The sequence below is a fragment of the Scyliorhinus canicula genome, chromosome 3 (assembly GCF_902713615.1).
Source record: "Scyliorhinus canicula chromosome 3, sScyCan1.1, whole genome shotgun sequence".
Lineage (NCBI taxonomy): Eukaryota > Metazoa > Chordata > Chondrichthyes > Carcharhiniformes > Scyliorhinidae > Scyliorhinus > Scyliorhinus canicula.
In genome coordinates this window covers 186724353-186746320 of record NC_052148.1, presented here as the reverse complement: position 1 = coordinate 186746320, position 21968 = coordinate 186724353, and the positions used below count along the sequence as shown (strand labels likewise).

At 48.1% G+C, this 21968-nt stretch overlaps 1 protein-coding gene across 1 annotated transcript in view; it reads left to right on the top strand.

The window, feature by feature from the left end:
• LOC119963175 (follistatin-related protein 5-like) overlaps window positions 1–21968 on the top strand; it is an 877034-nt gene that overhangs the window by 778590 nt on the left and 76476 nt on the right. Inside the window, 1 exon segment of the mRNA XM_038791890.1 lies at window positions 18689–18838. Within this exon segment, the coding sequence (XP_038647818.1) occupies window positions 18689–18838 (150 nt within the window).

Here is a 21968-nt window from a genome sequence, read left to right as displayed (position 1 = left end):
TTGTTATTGTTAAGGGGATTGACTTTGTATTTGTTACCATTTACTGTTTGGGGGTGGGGTGTGAATTTTGGAGGAAAATGTAAAAATGGAGAATAAAAACATTTTTAAAAAACTTGTAAGGCAGGAGGGTAGGTTAACTAATGGCCCTAATTTTAGAAGTACCAGAGAGAGAAAAAGATGGGGAATAGGGAAAAGGAAGACAGAGAAGGCTTGAATGTTGACAGTGAACAAAGAAATGGTCACCTTCCAAAGGGCAAGAAAGAAAAAAGGGTAGGGTTAAATTGTTTGTTTGTAACTGCACGGAGTATGGTGCACAAAATTGGGGAAATGGCATCAGAAATTACTCTCGGGGCATGTGACATAGTAGCATTGACAGAAACATGGCTTAAGCCAGAACAGGACTGGTGCTTAACTTCTTGTGTAATGTTTTTAGGAGGAACATGGTGGGTAAAAAGGGAGAAAGTGAAGCAGTCTTGGCCAAAGATAGTATCATAGCTCTTGAACGAGATGCAGTTCCTGAGTTAGAATTTATATGGTTGGAGGTGAGAAACAGGAAGGGAGCAGTGACTTTGTTTATAGTGGAGAGGAAGTGGAAGAGTGCATTTGTAGGCAGATTATTGAAACCTGCAGGGCAAGTATTGTTGTGATAGTGTCAAAGTTACTGCAAGGAGGACACAAGTACACTCCTTGACCAGTCTTTATTGAATGTGTAGAAGGAGAGCAACACAGTGAAGTTCACTGCATCGCTCTACCTGAGTCCAGCGAAGCAGAAACAGCTTGATTAACCAATAGAATTATAGTCTAATCCGTACTTTGCATGTCACACACACCAATAATATGACAGTTAAACTTTCATTTTAGGCCAATGAAAGGACAGTAATTCCAGCCAATAGTAGACGGGGCAAACTGACCAACAGACGAGCAAGGCCTTTCAATATTTCTTTTACGTAATCATCTCCTCTTTGCCCTTGGAGGTTGCAGTAGTTTACAGAAAAGTACATTCCTGAGAAGACTACCTCCATCGTCCTGTTCCACAGACTTGCGTCATTCACTGAGAAACAGGATATTATGGTTTTCATACTAATTTATGTCCTACGCTAAGGAACAGGATATCAGAATTCCATACTAACTAATACTAATCCCGTGCCAATGATCCAGTCCATGACAGATTGGTTAGCACAGTCCAAAGATGTGCGGGTTAGGTGGATTGGCCATGCTAAATTGCCCGTAGTGTCCTAATAAATGTAAGGTTAAGGGGGGGTTGTTGGGTTACGGGTATAGGGTGGATATGTGGGTTTGAGTAGGGTGATCATGGCTCGGCACAACATTGAGGGCCGAAGGGCCTGTTCTGTGCTGTACTGTTCTATATCCGGATATTATGGATTCCACAATAGTTGGGGATTTAAATTACCCTAGGGAAGATTGGGAAATGGGTACAGTATGCCGCATGGAAGGGGAGAAATTTCTACAGTGTCTGCAGGAGAATTTTCTGGAATTGTACATTTCCAGTCCTACCAGGGAGCAAGCTGTGCTGGATCTAGTCCTAGGAAATGAGGCAAGGCAGGTGGAGAATGTCAGAGTGGGGAGCTGTTGGGAAGTAGCGATCATAAGATAATACAATTCAATATTCAGCTGAAAAAGAATAAAAATCAGTCACGGATTAAGATCACAGATTGGAAAAGGGTAAATTTTAGAGATCTAAAGGTTGAATTAACACAGGTTGATTGGAAACGCATTTGGTGCATAAACAAGTGGATGAAAAATGGTACACTTTCAAAGGAGATATGAATAGGGTGCAAGCCATGAAAAATAAATACGGGATATATCCAAAGCTAGAGTACCTTAGATGACTAAGGATATTGATGGTAAAATAAGGAAGATAAAAGGGAGGCATTATAATAATAGCAAAATGAAATCAGGAAGAATATTGCAAATGCAGGAGAGAGGCTAAGGCTGGAATAAGGAAGGCTAAGAGGTAGCATAAGGAAACAATTGCAGGCTATTCTAAAACAAATAGAAAAATGTTCTTCAAGCGACTAATGGTAAATGATTAGTGAAGGATCGAGTGGGGCCCGTAAGGGACAAGCAGGGTAAACTGCTCACTGAAATAGAGAGTATGGCAGTGGTACTTTGCTTCTGTCCTTACCAAATTAAAAGATGGTGACGATGGCCCAGTTGAAAATGTGGGTGTTGTACAACTGAGCAGTATAGTGATAGATATAGAAAAGGTGCTAAAAAGACTGGCAGCATTCTAGATAGGAAAGTCGCCAGGCCCTGTTGGGATGCATCCTAGATTGCTGAGGGAGGTAAGGGAGCATATTGCGGAGCTGTTGACAGAAATTTTCGAGGCCTCTCTAAACACATTAGTCCCAGGGGACTGGAGGATTGCAAATGTGATGCCGTTATTTAAGAAACCAGCAAAGGATAACCGAGGAAACGACAGACACATAATAGGGGATGAGATAAATATACACTGAGAGAAAAATAGGTTAATGCTAGACAGCCAACATGGCTTTGTTAAGGGCAGGTTATTTCTGACAAATGTTATTGAGTTGTTTAACGAGGTGACACAGGCAGTGGATGAAGGTAGTGCCATGGATGTTGTATACTTGAATTTTCAGAAATCATTCGATACAGTGCCTCATGACAGATTGGTTAGCAAAGTAAAAATGTTTGGGATTGATAGGTCCTTGGCAGCGTGGATTAGTAGTTGATTACGAGTCGGAAACAGGATAGATATGGATGGGCATCTTAGACTGGAGACAAGTTAAAAGTGGTGCTCCCCAGGGCTCTGTGTTGGGACTCTTGCTTTTTCTGATTTATATAAATGATTTAGAAGTGGGTGTTGAGGGCAAAATTTCTAAATTTTCAGATGATACTAAGCTAGGGAGAATAGTGAATTATGAGGATAACGCTGAGTGACTTCAGAGGGACATTGACAAGTTGGCCAAATGGGCAAACACCTGGCAGATGGACCTCAATGCAACAAAATGTGAGGTAATGAATTTTGGTAGAAGAAACATGGGGAGACATTATAGGCTCAATGGTGCACTTTGAGGGGAGTGTAGGAGCAGACGGACTTCAGGATTCAAGTGCATAATTCTCTAAAGGTGGCCAGGCAAGATGAAGCAATTGTTAAGAAGGCTTACAGCATCTTTGGGTTGGTAAATAGAGGCAGAGGGCGTGATTCACTGGCCGCTTTGCGCACTCTCTCAAGCGTGGTGCGGCCGATGAATTCTGGTGGAGGCCTCTCGAGGCTTCCCGGACGTCTTCACTCTTCGCAAGATCCACCCAAGTCAAGCGAGATGATTGAGTCAAAAACACACCCATAAGAGGCATGACCAAACTCCTGTGAGCTCACCTGGGATTCACCAGCCTTACGGGATCCATGGGCCTTATCAGCGAGGCCAAAGCCAGGCACCGTTCAGCAATGGTCCACACAAACATGGACCAGGAGGAATGGCACCCGAGGGGTCTCCCGGGCCATTGGAGACCCCAAGGTGGTCAGGGTCAGTGCAGGGTGTCTCCTTGGCCCTCCCCAGAGGCACCTTAGCACTGCCTGGCTGGCGCCTTGGCACTGCCACCCTGGCAGGAGCACTCCCCGGGTGCGAAGGTTCACAGTGCAAGGGTGCCCAGGTGCCAGGGTGGCACTGCCAAGGGGCAAGACCCGAAGGGAACCATGCCCATGAAAGAAGGGTGGAGACGGCGTTTGAAGAGTAGGAGTGTCCAGAGTGGTATGTCAGGGCCTCTGGGAGGTTGGGGGAGTTACGGGAGGGGGTCCTCTTGGAAGGGGAGGGGCCTGTAAGTGAGGTGGGGGGGGGGGGGGGGTCTGAAGAGAGGGATCCCCAGGAACCCCCAAACGGGTGTCCTCAGTTGGGGGGGGGGGGGGGGGGGTAATGCCCATGTGTATGAGGCGTGACATTAGCCATTGGTGCGGGGTGTGGTGGACCCACAAGCTCACTTGGAGATCCGGGCACCTTTTCAAAATGGCAGCCCGATCTCTGAGTTCAGCTCCCCAATGTTGAAAAAATTCTGAATGTGGATAAATATGATGAAAATCCCCAGGGCCCAAAAAAGTGATGAATAGTGATGGAGAAACTGAAAAACCCACCTAAATGAAATTAATTTTTTTTTGGGAGAATCACAAACATAGAGTACAAAGAACAATACAGCACAGGGACAGGCCCTTCAGCCCTCCAAGCCTGTACTGGTCATGATATCGCCCTTGGCCAAAACCCTCAGCACTTCCTAGTGCCATATCCCTCTATCTACATCCTGTCCATGAATGTGTCGAGATGCCTTTTGAATGCCGTTAATGTATCTGCTTCCACAACCTCCCCGCAGTGCGTTCCAAGCACTCATCACCCGCTGTGTTAAAAACCTGCCATGCATATCTCTTCTAAACTTTGCCCCATGGACTTTAAACCTAAGCCCCGATGTGACTGATCCCTCCATCCTGGGAAAGAGTGCCTGCACATCCACTCTATCCATGCCCCTAATAGAAGCCCCTACCACAACAACCCTGTTACTTTTGCACCTATTCAAAATCTCTCTACCTATCTGCTCCTCTATCTCTCGCTGGCATTTAGGGGGCCTGTAATAAAACCCCAACATTGTGATTGACCCCTTCCTGTTCCTGAACTCTACCCAGATTGACTCATTGTATGAGCCCTCTGAGATGTCCTCCAACAGTGCGGCTATGATATTCTCCTTAACTAATAATGCTACTCCCCCATCCTTTTTACCTCCCCCTCCAACGTTCAGCTGCAATCCTGCGCTTACTTTAACCACGTTTCTGTGATAGTCACAACATCATAGTTTCAGAGCTGGTTTAGCTCAGTGGGCTAGACAGCTTGTTTGTGATCCAGAACAAGGTTCAATTTTCGTACCAACTGAGAATTCTGAATTCTCCCTCCTGTGTACACGAACAGGCACCGGAATGTGGCAACGAGGGGCTTTTCACTGTAACTTCATTGCAGTGTTAATGTAAACCTAACTGTGACAATGAAAAATAAGATGATGATAGTTTCAAGTACTGTTCAGTGCTCTTAAGTTTATCTGTCTTACCCACTATACTTCTGGCATTGAAACAAATACACTTCAAACCAATGTGTTACAGTGCAGAAGGAGGCCATGCAGCCCATTGAGTCTGCACCGATCCACTTAAACCCTAACTTCCACCCTGTCCCCGTAACCCAATAACACCTCCTAACCTTTTTGGTCAAAAGGACAATTTAGCATGGCTAATCCACCTAACCTGCATGTCTTTGGACTGTGGGAGGAAACCGGAGTACCCGGAAGAAACCCACGCAGACACGGGGAGAACGTGCAGACTCCGCACAGACAGTAACCCAGCGGGAAATCGAACTTGGGACCCTGGTGCTGTAAAGCCACAGAGCTAGCCACTTCTGCTACCGTGCTGTCCCACGTTGTTCTCTTATTTTTGTTCTCTATTTCCCCTTCAGTTGTTACACCGTCTAAGCTAACGCTCTGGTTCCTTCCCCCCCCTCCCCCCGCCATCAATCCGCCCGAGTGACTCTAGCAAAATCCCAGCCAGTGTATAGGTGCCCCTCCAGTTTAGATGCAACCCGTCCTTCTTGAAGAGGGCCCACCTTCCCTGGAAGAGATAGAGATCCCAATGGTCCAAAAATCTGAAACCTTCCCTCCTACACCACCAGTTTAACCATGTATTTAGCTGCACTATCCTCTGATTTCTAGCCTCACTGGCACATGGCACAGGAGTAATCCTGAGATTACAACCCTCGAGGTCCTGCTTTTTAGCTTACTGCCTAACTCTCTGAACTCAGTCTGCAGGACCTCATCACTCTTCCTGCATAAATGTCGTTAGCCCAGTAAACCTTCGCTGCACTCACTCTAGAGCAAACATCTTTCCTCAGATAAGGAAACCAAAACTGCACAATAAATACCATATGGCCTCACCATGGCCCTGTATAATTGCAGCAAGACATCTCTGCTCCTGTCCTCGATCCTCTTGCGATGAAGGCCAATGTACCATTTACCTTCTTTACCGCCTGCTGTACCTGCACACTTACTTTCACTGATGGTGCATGAAGATGCACATTGTTGCACATTCCCCTCTCCTAATTTATGGCCATTCAGATAATAGTTTGGCTTATCATTTCTCCTACCAAAGCAGATAATTTTGCATTTCTCCAAATTATACTGCACCTGCCATTCATTTGCCCACTCGCTCAACTTGTCCAAATCACACTGAAGCATCTCTGCATACTCTTCACAGCTCACCCTCCCATCCAAATTGGTGAAGGATCTCTGCATCCTCCTCACAGCACCTCACACCCAACTTGGTGAAGAATCTCTGCATCCTCCTCACAGCTCACCTCTTACCCAGTTTGGTGAAGGATCTCTACATCCTCCTCACAGCTCACCTCTTACCCAGTTTGGTGAAGGATCTCTACATCCTCCTCACAGCTCACCTCTTACCCAGCTTGGTGGTCATCTTCAGATTTGTGGGCGGGATTTTCAGTTTCTGACACTGTGTTGACGGCAATGCAGAATTTGTGGACTTTCATGACAGCAAAACTGGTGCCACATCTGGACTGATTCCGCTATCGTTAAGGGGCTGGCACTGACGCCACGTGGAACACAATTGATTCTAATGAGAAACGGTGCCAGATTCGCTGGTTTTCCAGATTGATACTCGGGAAGCTGCAGCCACATATACACACTTAACTCCCCACACACATCATCCCGGCCAACAAGGTGACAGCAAGAAGAGTGGCACCCCATTTCACCAACGCCGAGCTCGAGACCTTCGCCGTGGAGGAGAGGAGACCTGGAAGGGAGGCTGCAAGCTTCCACCACGGGCAGCACAGTAGCATGGTGGTTAGCATAAATGCTTCACAGCTCTCGGGTCCCAGGTTCGATTCCCGGCTGGGTCACTGTCTGTGCGGAATCTGCACGTCCTCCCCGTGTGTGCGTGGGTTTCCTCCGGGTGCTCCGGTTTCCTCCCACAGTCCAAAGATGTGCGGGTTAGGTGGATTGGCCATGCTAAATTGCCCGTAGTGTCCTAATAGTAAGGTTAAGGGGGGAGTTGTTGGGTTACGGGTATAGGGTGGATACGTGGGTTTGAGTAGGGTGATCATTGCTCGGCACAACATCGAGGGCCGAAGGGCCTGTTCTGTACTGTACTGTACTGTACCATTCGTCGTGCAGGGAGCAGAGGCTGAGTGTCACCGGAAACACCATCCAGACCGGACAGCAGTACTGGAAGAAACTGCGTGACTTCGTCAGGCGACCAGGGTGAGTAGGCAGCACAGTGTATCTGGCACTAACCCGCGTCCCACACACCCGTAACCCTAACTCTCCGACCCAGAGGGAAGGTGAACCCCCACTCTGTACCACATGCTGGCACCCATTCCAGCCGCCACAGCCGAGTGACCTGGCCACTGAGGTCACCAGCATACCCCTCCCCATCCGCCCCACCGGAGAAGGGCATGCATAACCGCTGGGAATGGGAGATGTCAGGAGGAGGACCACAGGACCTGCGGCCCCTCACTATGGCCAAGCAGAAGGCCGTGGAGGTGGTTGGGGACCCGGAGGAAAGGGAGGTCACTGAGGTGGAGTTCGGCCATAGGCAAGGAAATGTGAGCCCACTAAATTGCGGTTCCTCATGACATGTGTGCCAAACTCCAACACCACCTGCTGAACTACCCTCACCTCCACATAATGCTCTCCCCACACTATCCTCACCCCCACATTACCCTCACCCTACACCACTTGAACTCTCACATCAACACCACCCCACCCGCACATCACCCTCACACCACCACCACCCACCACCTCCCACCCCCTACCTAGCCCCCGGTCTAAGCATACATCTTATAGGACCTGCTGGAGATGGAGCGTCCCCCTCTCCCAGCCAGTGACCCAGTCGGAACCCCACCTATGAGCCGAGCAGCGGCAAGGAGAGCAGCTCGGATGCCAGCCCTCGCCAGAGACTCAGGAGGCCCGGAGCCAGGATGACAGTGATTTTCCGTCACAGCTTCCTCCAACACCCTCCACCATCCCAGAGACTCTCACCTCGGTTGGGCATGTGAGTAAAGAGGCTCCTGGGGCCTCACACTTGGTGGCCTGCTGTACTGGAGCAACTGTGTGGTGGCAGACTAACCTGAAGAACTAACTACAGTCCAGACGGGTCTTGAGCTTCTGGAACAGACAGTCCCATCCATAGCGGAGATGCAGTCGCAGAGGAGTTTCGGCAAGCGTGAACCTGCATGTGGGCAGCACGGTAGCAGTGGTTAGCACAGTTGCTTCACAGATCCAGGGTTCCAGGTTCGATTCCTACTTGGGCCACTGTCTGTGCAGAGTCTGCACGTTCGCCTGTGTCTGCATGGGTTTCCTCCGGGTGCTCTGGTTTCCTCCCAGAGTCCAAAAATGTGTAGGTTAGGTGGATTGGCCATGCTAAATTGCCCTTAGTGTCCAAATATGTTGGGTGGGGTTACTGGGTTATGGGGATAGGGTGGAGGTGTGGGGCTCAGATAGGGTGCTCTTTCCAAGGGCCGGTGCAGACTTTGTGGCCGAATAGCCTCATTCTGCATTATAAATTCTATGATCTATGTGCAGATGGAGGAGTCCAACCACGAGCAGGAGATGGTGCAAACAATGCGTGCCACCCAGATCAACACTGCACGGGTGGCATCTGCAGTGGAGGCATTGGGGGCGATGGTTTTGGAAATGGATCAGTATGTCTGGGGCATTCTGTGCAGGCGCAGGCCGAGGCCCTGGACAAGTTTGCCACCTCACAGGCGACCATGTCCCAGACCCACCTAAAGTGACAGTGGCCCTCCTGAACATGGCCCAGTCACAGCAGGGCTGGAAACGTCAGCGGCATTGCCCAGGTGCTGGCCAACATGACGCAGAGGGAGGTGGCCCGATCCCAAAGGTAGATGTGGTGGCACAGCCAATGGGTGATGTGGCGCAGTCACAGACAACGATGGTCCACTCCCTGTGCTCCATGGCCGCGAACGTGCAGACCCTGGTCGAAACCAGTGCAGGTCTCTGGGGCTGGCAGCGCCTGGTGGCGAGAGAGCCACAGTGGGGCAGAATGGGGGAAATTACAGGCCAGTTAGTTTAACTTTAGTTGGGAAATTGTTAGAATCATTTTGGAAGTAATATCAGAACATCGCTTCACAGCTCCAGGGTCCCAGGTTCGATTCCGGCTTGGGTCATTGTCTGTGCGGAGTCTGCACGTCCTCCCTGTGTGTGCGTGGGTTTCCTCCGGGTGCTCCGGTTTCCTCCCACAGTCCAAAGATGTGCGGGTTAGGTTGATTGGCCATGCTAAATTGCCCTTAGTGTCCAAAATTTCCCTTAGTGTTGGGTGGGGATACTGAGTTATGGGGATAAGGTGGAGGTGTTGACCTTGGGTAGGGGGTAGGGTGCTCTTTCCAAGAGCCGGTGCAGACTCGATGGGCCGAATGGCCTCCTTCTGCACTGTAAATTCTATGTAAATTTGGAAAATCCAAACGTAATCCATCAGTCAGCATGGTTTTATGAAGGGAAAATCATATTTGACTAATTTGCTAGAGTTCTTCGAGGATGTAACAAGCAAAGTGAATAATGAGGATCCTATACATTTAGTGGGCGGGATTCTCCCTTCAGGGGGGGACAAAGTCCCCACGCCAGCGGGAAAGCCGGCGCCAACCACTCAGGCGTCAACAACCCCTGAAAGTGCAGAATTCTCCACATTTTCGGGGGTTAGGTGGATGCCAGAGGGGTTTGCGCCGCTCCAGCAGACGCCAAAGGCCGGCGTGATTCCGCGCATGCACAGAACAGTCAGCATATTTTCGCGCATTTCTCTTCTCCACGCCAGCCCCTGGGCAATTTGGCAGAGCCCAACAGGGGCCCGGCGCAGAAGAAAGAAGTCCCCCAAGGAACAAGCCGGCCTGCAGATCGTTAGGCCCCGATCGCGGGCCGCATCACCGGGGTTGCATCCCCCCGAGGACCGCCCCCACACACTGACCTGCCAGGTCACCCCATTCGTGAAGTGAGTAATTCACGCTGGTGGGACTGGCCAAAAATGGACGGCCACTCGGCCCATTGGGGCCCAGACAATCGCCAGGGGGCTGCTGTCAATAGCCCCCGACCGGAGCAGTGGGAGTCCCGCTGCTACCTGAAAGACGGCACCAGAGAATAGGGCAGCCGGCCGCGGGGCGGGATTTGCACCTCACCCCGGGGATTCTCCGACCCGGCGGGGGGGGGGTCAGAGAATCCCAGTCCATTTATCTGGATCTTGGGACGGCGTCTGATAAAGTGCAGCACAGAAGGTTAATACACAAGGTTAGATCACATGGAGTTAAGGCTAATTTAGCTTGGATGGAAGACTGGTGGATGGACAAAATACAGAGAGTCAGGATAAATGGGCCTTTTTCTAGATAGCAAGATGTAACTGGTGGGGTGCCAAAGACTTCTGTCCTTGGGCCCCAGCTATTTACAATCTATACTAACTGGAATCGGTACTACTTGGATACAAAGAACAAAGAAAAGTACAGCACAGGAACAGGCCCTTCGGCACTCCAAGGCTGCCGACCATGCTGCCCGTCGAAACTAAAATCTTCTACACTTCCTGGGTCCGTATCCTTCTATTCCCATCCTATTCATGTATTTGTCAAGATGCCCCTTAAATGTCACTATCGTCCCTGCTTCCACCACCTCCTCCAGCAGCGAGTTCCAGGCACCCCCTACCCTCTGTGTAAAATAACTACCTCGTACATCTCCTCTCAACCTTGCCCTTTGCACCTTAAACCTATGCCCCTTAGTAATTGACCCCTCTACCCTGGGGAAAAGCCTCTGACTATCCACTCTGTCTATGCTCCTCATAATTTTGTTGACCTCTATCAGGTCGCCCCTCAACCTCCGTCGTTCCAGTGAGAACAAACCAAGTTTATTCAACCGCTCCTAATAGCTAATGGCCTCCATACCAGGCAACATCCTGGTAAACCTCTCCTGCACCCTCTCTAAAGCCTCCACATCCTTCTGGTAGTGTGGCGACCAGAATTGAACACTATACTCCAAGTGTAGCCTAACTAAGGTTCTATACAGCTGCAACATGACTTGCCAATTCTTATACTCAATGCCCCGGCCAATGAAGGCAAGCATGCCGTATGCCTTCTTAACTACCTTCTCCACCTGTGTTGCCCCTTTCAGTGACCTGTGGACCTGTACACCAAGATCTCTTTGACTTTCAATACTCTTGAGGGTTCGACCATTCACTGTATATTCCCTGCCTGCATTAGACCTTCCAAAATGCATTACCTCACATTTTTCCAGATTAAACTCCATCTGCCATCTCTCCGCCCAAGTCTCCAAACGTTCTAAATCCTGCTGTATCCTCTGACAGTCTTCATCGCTATCCGCAATTCAACCAACCTTTGTGTCGTCTGCAAACGTACTAATCAGACCAGTTACATTTTTCTCCAAATCATTTATATATACTACGGACAGCAAAGATCCCAGCACTGATCCCTGTGGAACACCACTAGTCACAGCCCTCCAATTAGAAAAGCACCCTTCCATTGCTACTCTCTGCCTTCCCTAACCTAGCCAGTTCTGTATCCACCTTGCCAGCTCATCCCTGATCCCGTGTGACTTCACCTTTTGTACCAGTCTACTATGAGGGACCTTGTCAAAGGCCTTACTGAAGTCCATATAGACAACATCCACTGCCCTACCTGCATCAATCATCTTTGTGACCTCTTCGAAAAACTCTGTCAAGTTAGTGAGACACGACCTCCCCTTCACAAAACCATGCTGCCTCCCACTAATATGTCCATTTGCTTCCAAATGGGAGTAGATCCTGTCTCGAAGAATTCTCTCCAGTAATTTCCTTACCACTGATGTTAGTCTCACCAGCCTGTAGTTCCCTGGATTATCCTTGCTACCCTTCTTCAACAAAGGAACAACATTGGCTATTCTCCAGTCCTCCGGAACATCACCTGAAGACAGTAAGAATCCAAAGATTTCTGTCAAGGCCTCAGCAATTTCCTCTCTAGCCTCCTTCAGTATTCTGGGGTAGATCCCACCCAGCCCTGGGGTCTTATCTACCTTAATATTTTTCAGGACGCCCAACACCTTGTCTTTTTGGATCTCAATGTGACCCAGGCTATCTACACACCCTTCTCCAGACTCAACATCCACCAATTCCTTCTCTTTGGTGAATACTGATGCAAAGTATTCATTTAGTACTTCACCCATTTCCTCTGGCTCCACACATAGATTCCCTTGCCTATCCTTCAGTGGGCCAACCCTTTCCCTGGCTACCCTCTTGCTTTTTATGTACATGTAAAAAGCTTTGGGATTTTTCTTAACACTATTTGCCAATGACTTTTCGTGACCTCTTCTGGCCCTCCTGACTCCTTGCTTACGTTCCTTCCTACTTTCCTTATATTCCACACAGGCTTCGTCTGTTCTCAGCCTTCTAGCCCTGACAAATGCCTCCTTTTTCTTTTTGATGAGGCCAACAATATCTCTCGTTATCCAAGGTTCCTGAAATTTGCCGTATTTATCCTTCTTCGGAGCAGGAACATGCCGGTCCTGAATTATTTTCAACTGACATTTGAAAGCCTCCAACATGGCAGATGTTGATTTACCCTCAAACATCCGCCCCCAATCTAGGTTCTTCAGTTCCCACCTAATATAATTAGCCTTCCCCCAATTTCGCACATTCACCCTAGGACCACTCTTATCCTTGTCCACCAGCACTTTAAAACTTACTGAATTGTGGTCACTCTTCCTGAAATGCTCCCGTACTGAAACTTCTACCACCTGGCCGGGCTCATTCACCAATACCAGGTCCAGTACAGCCCCTTCCCTAGTTGGACTGTCTACATATTGTTTTAAGAAGCCCTTCTGGATGCTCCTTACAAACTCTGCCCCGTCCAGGCCCCGCGCACTAAGTGAGTCCCAGTCAATATTGGGGAAGTTGAAGTCTCCCATCACAGAAGCCTTGTTTTTTTTACTTGTTTCCAAAATCTGTCTACCTATCTGCTCCTCTATCTCTCGCTGGCTGTTGGGAGGTCTGTAGTAAACCCCCAACATTGTGACTGCACCCTTCTTATTCTTTTTTTTTTTAAATTTAGAGTACCCAATTCTTTTTTCCAATTAAGGGGCAATTTAGAATGGCCAATCTACCTATCCTGCACATCTTTGGGTTGTGGGGGTGAAACCCACGCAGACACGGGGAGAATGTGCAGACTCCACACGGACAGTGACCCAGGGCCGGGATTCGAACCCGGGTCCTCAGTGCCGTAGGCAGCAATGCTAACCACTGTGCCACCGTGCTGCCCCCACCCTTCTTATTCTTGATCTCTACCCATATAGCCTCGCTGCCCTCTGAGGTGTCCTCCCGTAGTACAGCTGTGATATTCTCCCTAACCAGTAGTGCAACTCCGCCACCCCTTTTACATCCCCCTCTATCCCACCTGAAACATCTAAATCCTGGAACGTTTAGCTGCCAATCCTGTCCTTCCCTCAACCAGGTCTCTGTAATGGCAACAACATCATAGTTCCAAGTACTAATCCAAGCTCTAAGTTCATATGCCTTACCCGAAATACTTCTTGCATTAAAACATATGCACTTCAGGCCACCAGACCTGTCTGCTCTTCCGCAGAGCCATAATGGCCCTATTCCCTAGTTCTCCCTCAATGCTTTCACCTTCTGACCTATTGCTCCGGTACCCACCATAGAACATAGAACATAGAACAGTATAGCACAGAACAGGCCCTTCGGCCCTCGATGTTGTGCCGAGCAATGATCACCCTACTCAAACCCACGTATCCACCCTATACCCGTAGCCCAACAACCCCCCCCCTTAACCTTACTTTTTAGGACACTACGGGCAATTTAGCATGGCCAATCCACCTAAACCCGCACATCTTTGGACTGTGGGAGGAAACCGGAGCACCCGGAGGAAACCCACGCACACATGGGGAGGACGTGCAGACTCCGCACAGACAGTGACCCAGCCGGGAATCGAACCTGGGACCCTGGAGCTGTGAAGCACTTATGCTAACCACCATGCTACTGTGCTGCCAGTACAGGGATGGAAGGTTTGATCGTCAAATTTGCAGACAACACAAAAATAAGTGGGACAGTAAGTTGCAATGAGGAAATAAGAACCTTACAAATGGATATAATAGGTGGGGGGGGGGGTGGGCCAATATGTGGCAGATGGAGTTTAACATGGAAGAAGTGCGAAGTCATGCATTTGGTCATAAAAATGGGAAGGCAACTTATTATCTAAATGGCGAAAGACTTCAGGATGCTCTGGTGCAAAGGGATCTGGGTGTTCTCGTGCATGAGTCACAGAAAACTAGCATGCAGGTACAGCAGGTAATAAAGAGAGTGAATGGCATGTTGGCATGTATAGCTAAAGGAATAGATTATAAAGATAAGGAAGTGTTGTTGCAACTATGCGAGGCGTTGATGAGACCGTACCTTGAGTATTGTGCACAGTTTTGGTCCCCTTATTTGACGAAAAATGTGGTGCCATTGGAGGCAGTACAGAGGAGGTTCACTAGATTGATTCCAGAGTTGTGCTCAAAGCGAAGTGCTGAGGTGACTGTCCTTGATGGAGATGAGTGTGTCCAAGAATGCAACCAATTTTGGAGAGTAGCCCATGGTGAGTCTGATGGTGGAATGGAACTTAGTGATGTCATTGTGTAGTCGTTTCAGTGATTCTTTGCTGTGGGTCCAAAGGAAAAAAATGTACTTGATGTATCTGGTGTATAGCATTGGTTGAAGGTCCTGCGTGGTGAGGAGGTCTTGTTCAAAATTGTGCATGATGATGTTGGCGTATTGAGGTGCAAATTTGGTCCCCATGGCTGTTCTGTGTGTCTGGATGAAGAACTTGCTGTAGAAGGTGACACAGGACACAACCGACAGAGTACCCTTAGTCATCCAGTACTTCCCTGGAGCGGAGAAACTACAACATCTTCTTCGCAGCCTTTAATACGTCATCGATGAAGACGAATATCTTGCCAAGCCATCCACACACCCCATTACTTGCCTTCAAAAAACCGCGCAACCTCAAACAGACTATTGTTTGCTGCAAACTACCCAGTCTTCAGGAGAATAGCGAGCAAGACACCACACAACTCTGCCATGGCAACCTCTGCAAGACGTGTCAGATCATCGACCTGGGTACCACCATTGCACGTGAGAACACCATCCACCTCATATGCTGCAGGAAAGGATGGCCCGAGGTGTGGTACATTGGCGAGACCATGCAGACGCTGCGACAATGGATGAATGGACATCATGCGACAATTGCTGGCAGGAATGTTCCCTACCAGTCGGGGAACACTTCAGCAGTAAAGGGCATCTAGCCTCTGATCTTCGGTTAATCGTTCTCCAAGGCGGCCTTCAGGACGCAAGACAATGCAGAATTGCTGAGCAGAAACTGATAGCCAAGTTCCACATACATGAGTACGGCCTCAACCTTGGATTCATGTCTCATTACATTCACCACCATCTGGCCTGGGCTTGCGAAATCCTATCAACTGTCCTGGCTTGAGACAATTCACACCTCTTTAACCTATGATTATCCCTCTCTCCAGTCGTTTGTCTGGACCTAATTACCTGCAAAGACTCGCGTTCAAAATATCATCTTGCATCATGACTTTGTCTATGTATGTGGTTGTAGAACCCACCTCTTCACTCACCTGATGAAGGAAGCTGCGCTCCAAAAGCTAGTAATTTGAAACAAACCTGTTGGACTTTAACCTGGTGTTGTAAGACTTCTTACTGTGCACACCCGTGTCCAACGCCAGCATCTCCACATCATCAATACCATCAGAAGTAACCAAGCAAAAGGATTTATACTTCACCGAGGAGGTTGAAATATATATGTCCTTATTCACTCAGTACTTCGGAACTACTGCAGGAAATAAAATATACTCAGCAACAAGATAATGAATGTCTCTGCATACAAGAGGAAGGATAGCCAGACTATATACCCATTAATCCAATACTATGATAGAATTTTCAACAACACAATTAGCTGATTGTTATTGATGACTTACTAGTATTCAGTTAGAGAATAGTCATACCGGGAACACTTTGGCTTGATGTTCTTTTAAAGACTTCACCAAGGAAAGGCCTTCATCCAGCAACAACAAAATGTCATGCAAGAACCTAGCAATCGGCCTAGACACATGTACCACGCGTTCTACCAAATAAATGATTTCTAACTTTTTTGAGAGTAAAAAGAACCGCTGTTACCTTCGACTTTTCCATCAAGTTGGAGCAGCACCTGGGAATGGACTTATTTGAATTTAAGGGGAAAACATTCCTTATTGTCATTGATTACTATTCGCAGGAGGTTGAAGTAAACCACTTGCAGAGCATCACAGAAGAACGAGTCATTCAATCTCGTAAGAGAGTTTAATCAACATGTGGCATTCTAGACATTGTAGTGTCAGACAGTTTGCTTCTGTGTTACTCCAAAATAAGACAAAGGAATATGGCTTTGTTCGTGTATCCAATTCATCTTGTTATCCTCAAGCAAATGGAGAGGCCGAGAGAAGTATAGAGGCCTTTAAGGATCTAATAAAGAAGAATGTGGACAAGTAGGGGCTGGTTTAGCACAGAGGGCTAAACAGCTGGCTTGTAAAGCAGAACAAGGCCAGTAGCGCAGGTTCATTTCCCAAACAGGCACCGGAATGTGGCAACCAGGGGCTTTTCACGGTAACTTCATTTGAAGCCTACTTGTGACAATAACGATTTTCATTTCATTTCATTTCAAGTGTGGGATTCTCTGGCCTCCCAGCCGCTTGTTTCTAGGTGGCAGGAGCTGGCGCGCTGTTCGCTGGCTGCGGGATTCTCTGGGTATTGAACTTGATGATCAGCCATGATCGTAATGAATGGCGGGGCAGGCTCGAATGGCCGAATGGCCTCCTCCTGCTTCTATTTTGTATGTGTGTTTCTATGTATGCAGTTGAAATACTCTTTTTCCTGGGTGTAAAGAAAGGGGTGCACAAATTTAATCTTAATAAAGCTGCACCAATTTACTTTGACCATTGAAAAGATGGTTTCTGATCTCCCATCATGTGACTTCCAAACATGCCGGCCTTATTTAATCGGACTCCATAAAGACCTATCAGCTGTTTCTGAAGAATAATGTGTACTAGTTTTTTAAAGATATTAACTATGCATACTTCAAGTTAAGTGGTCCAATTTGGCCGTCTGATGCAAGAATAATTTTCCCACCCCCATCTCCAGGCTGATTGTGAGTTTATGCATCTCTGAGTGGGTGGAAATGCCACCCAATTAGGCACACCAGAATCAGGAGTGGAGTGGGCCATTTCTGGACAGGACAGGTTAAAAGATCCATTCCTTTCTCTTTCCATCAAAATAGACCTAGATCTTCCGATGCATACGCTGTATCGAGACAGCTTCAAAATATATTTAAATATACTTGAAATATAGATCAAGAATATTTTAAAATTGAAGTATATTTCGTGCCCACCTAACCCTCCAACCACCCACCCACCCAACCCAATCGCCACCCATAATGTGGGTGGTCTCTTTTAATCAGAAATTTACTCTGTTTTCTTTTTAACTCCACTCTTAAATTACTCAATTGCCTCCCCTGCTGTCATAAGAATTACAAAGTTAGTAAATAAATTCAGATCAATATCTGGACATTTTAAGATTATTTTTGCTCGTTATGATAAAGTATTAACTGAGTGGGATAACAAAATTGCACTAAGTTTTGAATAAACATTTGTAAATATATTTTTCCTTTTACAGTGTGCTTTAATTTGAACTATTTAGTGTTTTAAGTAATAGGGCGGGATGATCCTCCGTCTCATCGCATCTTTTTTCTGGTGTGGCACACCCCCACCAGCAGTGGGTTTCTCCATCCTGCCACACCCATTTTCTGGCCAATGGGATTACCTATTGTGGTCAGCTCCACGCCATCGGGAAATCCGCGGGCGTCTGTGCACTGCCGGCAAAATGGAGGAACATGCCAACGGAGAATCCAGCCCATAGTGTTTCTTCTGCCATGCGAACTTTGAAAATATTAATGACCCAATAATCCTGCCATGTAATTGTTTATCAAAACAATGCAGTCATATCCCAGCAGGGCAATTTCAAATGACAACAATGTGGTTGAAAAATAAAGTCCTGCACTTAGGACCAATTTTTTTGATGGAATATAAAAGCAGGGCAGCTACATAGAAATTACAGCACAAAAACAGGTCATCTGCCCACTGCCTCTTGGTGATGCTACTGAGCAATGAAGAGTTGCCAGCCTCTGATTGATTCCACTTCCGTTGCCATTAATCCCTGGGAAGACCTGAGTTGCCCAGTTGAGTGCATTTAATTCAGTGGGCCTGCCCTGAAAAGAGGCGACACAGGGCACTTGCCAGTCAGCATCGGGACCACCATTTTATATTCCACCCAGTTTGTTAGTTTAAGTGCAATAAAGATGATACACATTTGCAGACATGTAATCCGCACTGTTGGAAGAGCATAAAAATGTACCTGCTTATGTTTCTCTGCTGCCCGAGCATTTTCTTAATTTATCATTTGATAAATTTACTTTGACTTTCTTGTTGTCATGTCAAAACTGATCCTAATTTCACCTCATTATTATTCATCTTAGTTGAATACTGAGAATCTTTTCTCCCCAACATTGATTCTTAGGATGAAGTATGCCCCAAAGCTGAGGGTGAAGCAGTCCAGTCGTGTGTTTGGGCTACGGCTGTGAACATCAAAGACAAGTATATCTACGTGACACAGCCAAAGCTGAACAGAGTGCTGATTGTTGATATTCAATCTCAGAAAGCAGTTCAGGTTGTTATTACTTTTACATTACAAATAAGGTCTGTTAAAAATGGCATGATGAAGAAAAACATTTAATACCTAAACATAGTTTACAATATCACATGTACAGTATATGAGTTTGCATGAAAATTAGTTGGAATAATTAATGATTTTTCTTTCTGATTTTGACACTGTTTAAATACACTGTTTAATGGTTTTTTTATAAATGTTTTTTATTGAGTTTTCATATTTTATATATTTTTTTTTCTTTTTTTTTTTATATAAATTTAGTGTACCCAATCATTTTTCCAATTAAGGGGCAATTTAGCATGGCCAATCCACCTAGCTTGCACGTTTTTGGGTTGTGGGGGCGAAACCCACGCAGACACTGGGAGAATGTGCAAACTCCACACGGACAGTGACCCAGAGCCGGGATCGAACCTGGGACCTCAGCGCCGTGAGGCGGTTGTGCTAACCACTAGGCCACCGTGCTGCCCTCATATGTTATATATGACAAATTACAAATTATTAGAGAGAGAAAAAAAAAAAGAAAACACAAATATTTAACATGAATAATTACAGGTAAGCATCTTCATAACAACAATTGTGGCCGCCCCCTTTAGCCAGCATACATATTTTACATTCCCCAATATTGCCGAGGCACATGTTTATAGGCATTTATTTATAGTTTGGTTTTGGGCCTTGGCTTGCCATCAAACCCCCATACATGTTTATAGGCATTTATTTATAGTTTGGTTTTGGGCCTTGGCTTGCCATCAAACCCCCAGACCGAGCCCGTAACCGCCCCCCCCCCCCCCCCCCCCCCCGGCTACCTTCCCCCGATTCCCGTCCATTTTCCCCTGGTTCTTGGCCACCCGACTATTCTTCCTCATGTACGTTGGCCACAAACAGGTCCCGGAACAGTTGCATGAATGGCTCCCACGTTCTGTGGAAGCCGTCGTCCGACCCTCGGATGGCGAATTTGATTTTCTCCATTTGGAGAGATTCCGAGAGGTCGGACAGCCAGTCTGCAGCTCTGGGTGGTGCTGCTGACCGCCAGCCAAACAGGATTCTACCGTGGGCAATCAGGGAGGCAAAGGCAAGGGCGTCCGCCCTCCTCCCCAGGAATAGATCTGGCTGGTCTGAAACCCCGAAGACCGCCACTATCGGGCATGGCTCCACCCTCACCCCCACCACTTTGGACATAGCCTCGAAGAAGGCTGTCCAGTACTCCACAAGTCTGGGGCAAGACCAGAACATGTGGGCGTGGTTGGCCGGGCCTCTTTGGCACCGCTCACATCTGTCCTCCACCTCCGGGAAGAACCTACTCATACGGTTTCTCGTTAAGTGGGCTCTATGTACCACTTTTAGTTGCGTCAGGCTGAGCCTTGCGCACGTGGAGGTGGAGTTGACCCTATGCAGTGCTTCGCTCCAGAGTCCCCACCCTATCTCCATCCCCAGGTCGTCCTCCCATTTCCTTCTTGTTGCGTCCAGTACGGTGTCGTCCCTATCTACCAGTCGGTCATACATGTCACTACAGTTCCCTTTCTCTAGGATACTTGCGTCCAGTAGGTCTTCCAGTAGTGTCTGTCGTGGCGGTTGTGGGTACGTCCTTGTCTCCTTTCGTAGGAAGTTTTTGAGCTGCAGGTACCGTAGCTCGTTCCCCCCAGCTAGCTGAAATTTCTCTGTCAGTTCGTCCAGTGTTGCGATCCTGTCGTCCGTGTATAGGTCCCTGACAGTCAGTGTCCCCCCGTCCTGCCTCCACCTTTTGAAGGTGGCGTCAGTCAGTGCTGGTTTGAACCTATGGTTGTTGCAGATGGGACATTGTCCGACATTTTGTACAGGCCAAATTGCTGCCGCAGTTGGTTCCAGGATTGGAGGGTGGCTGTCACCACTGGGCTGGTGGAGTGTTTTTTGGGTGGGGATGGGAGTGCTGCCGTGGCGAGGGCCCGGAGGGAGGTTCCCATGCAGGAGGCCTCCTCCGCACGCACCCACCCGGCTTCTGGCTCCTGGATCCATCCCCTTACTCGCTCGGCTGTTGCCGCCCAGTGGTAGAATTGTAGATTCGGGAGGGCTAGCCCCCCCCTGGATTTTGTTTTTTGTATGACCTTCTTTGGGATCCTAGCATTTTTACCCCCCCCATACGGACGCCATGATATGTTTGTCCAGCGCTTTGAAAAAGGCCTTGGGGATGGGAGCGTGATGATTCCGTCCATGCTGCTTTGTGGGTCCGAGATATAGAGGAGCAGATCATCCGCGTAGAGTGAGACTCTGTGCTCTCTACCTCCCCTTCGGATCCCCCTCCAATTTTTTGCTGCCCTGAGCGCGATTGCTAGCGGTTCGATTGCTAGTGCGAACAGCAGCGGGGACAGTGGCCATCCTTTTCTGGTGCCCCTGTGCAGCTGGAAGTATTGGGAGTTGGTATTGTTGGTCCGTACACTCGCCATGGGAGCGTTGTATAGGAGCTTTACCCAAGCGGTGAACCCTGTTCCAAGCCCGAACCGCTCCAGTACCTCTATGAGGTATTTCCATTCGACTCTGTCGAAGGCCTTTCTGCGTCCAGGGAGACGATCACCTCTTGTGTTCTCTCCCCGGAGGGAGTCATTATCACGTTCAGCAGGCGCCTGATGTTCGCGGTAAGCTGTCTACCTTTGACGAAGCCCGTCTGGTCCTCTGTGACCACCTCAGGTACATTGTCTTCTAGCCTTTTGGCTAGGATTTTGACCAGTATTTTGGCGTCTGCGTTCAGCAGAGATATGGGTCTGTATGACCCACATTCCGTTGGGTCTTTGTCTTTCTTTGGTATCAGCGAGATTGAGGCCTGTGCTAACGTGGGTGGCAGTGTGCCCCTAGCTAGCGAGTCTGTGAACATCTCCCGCAGGTGCGGGGCCAGCGCTGTCGCGAATTTTTTGTAGAAGCCCGCCGGGAATCCGTCCGGTCCCGGCCCCTTCCCCGTCTGCATGGAGCTAATGCTCTCCATGATCTCTCCCAGTGCTAGTGGTGCTTCCAGATCCCGTTTTCTGCCCTCTCCCACGACTGGTATGTCCAGTCCATCAAGAAACCGGTTCATCCCAGCCTTCCCCGTTGGGGGCTCTGAGGTGTACAGCTCTTGGTAGAAGGCCTTGAAGGTTTCGTTAATCCTCTCTGGTTCTGTTTCCCA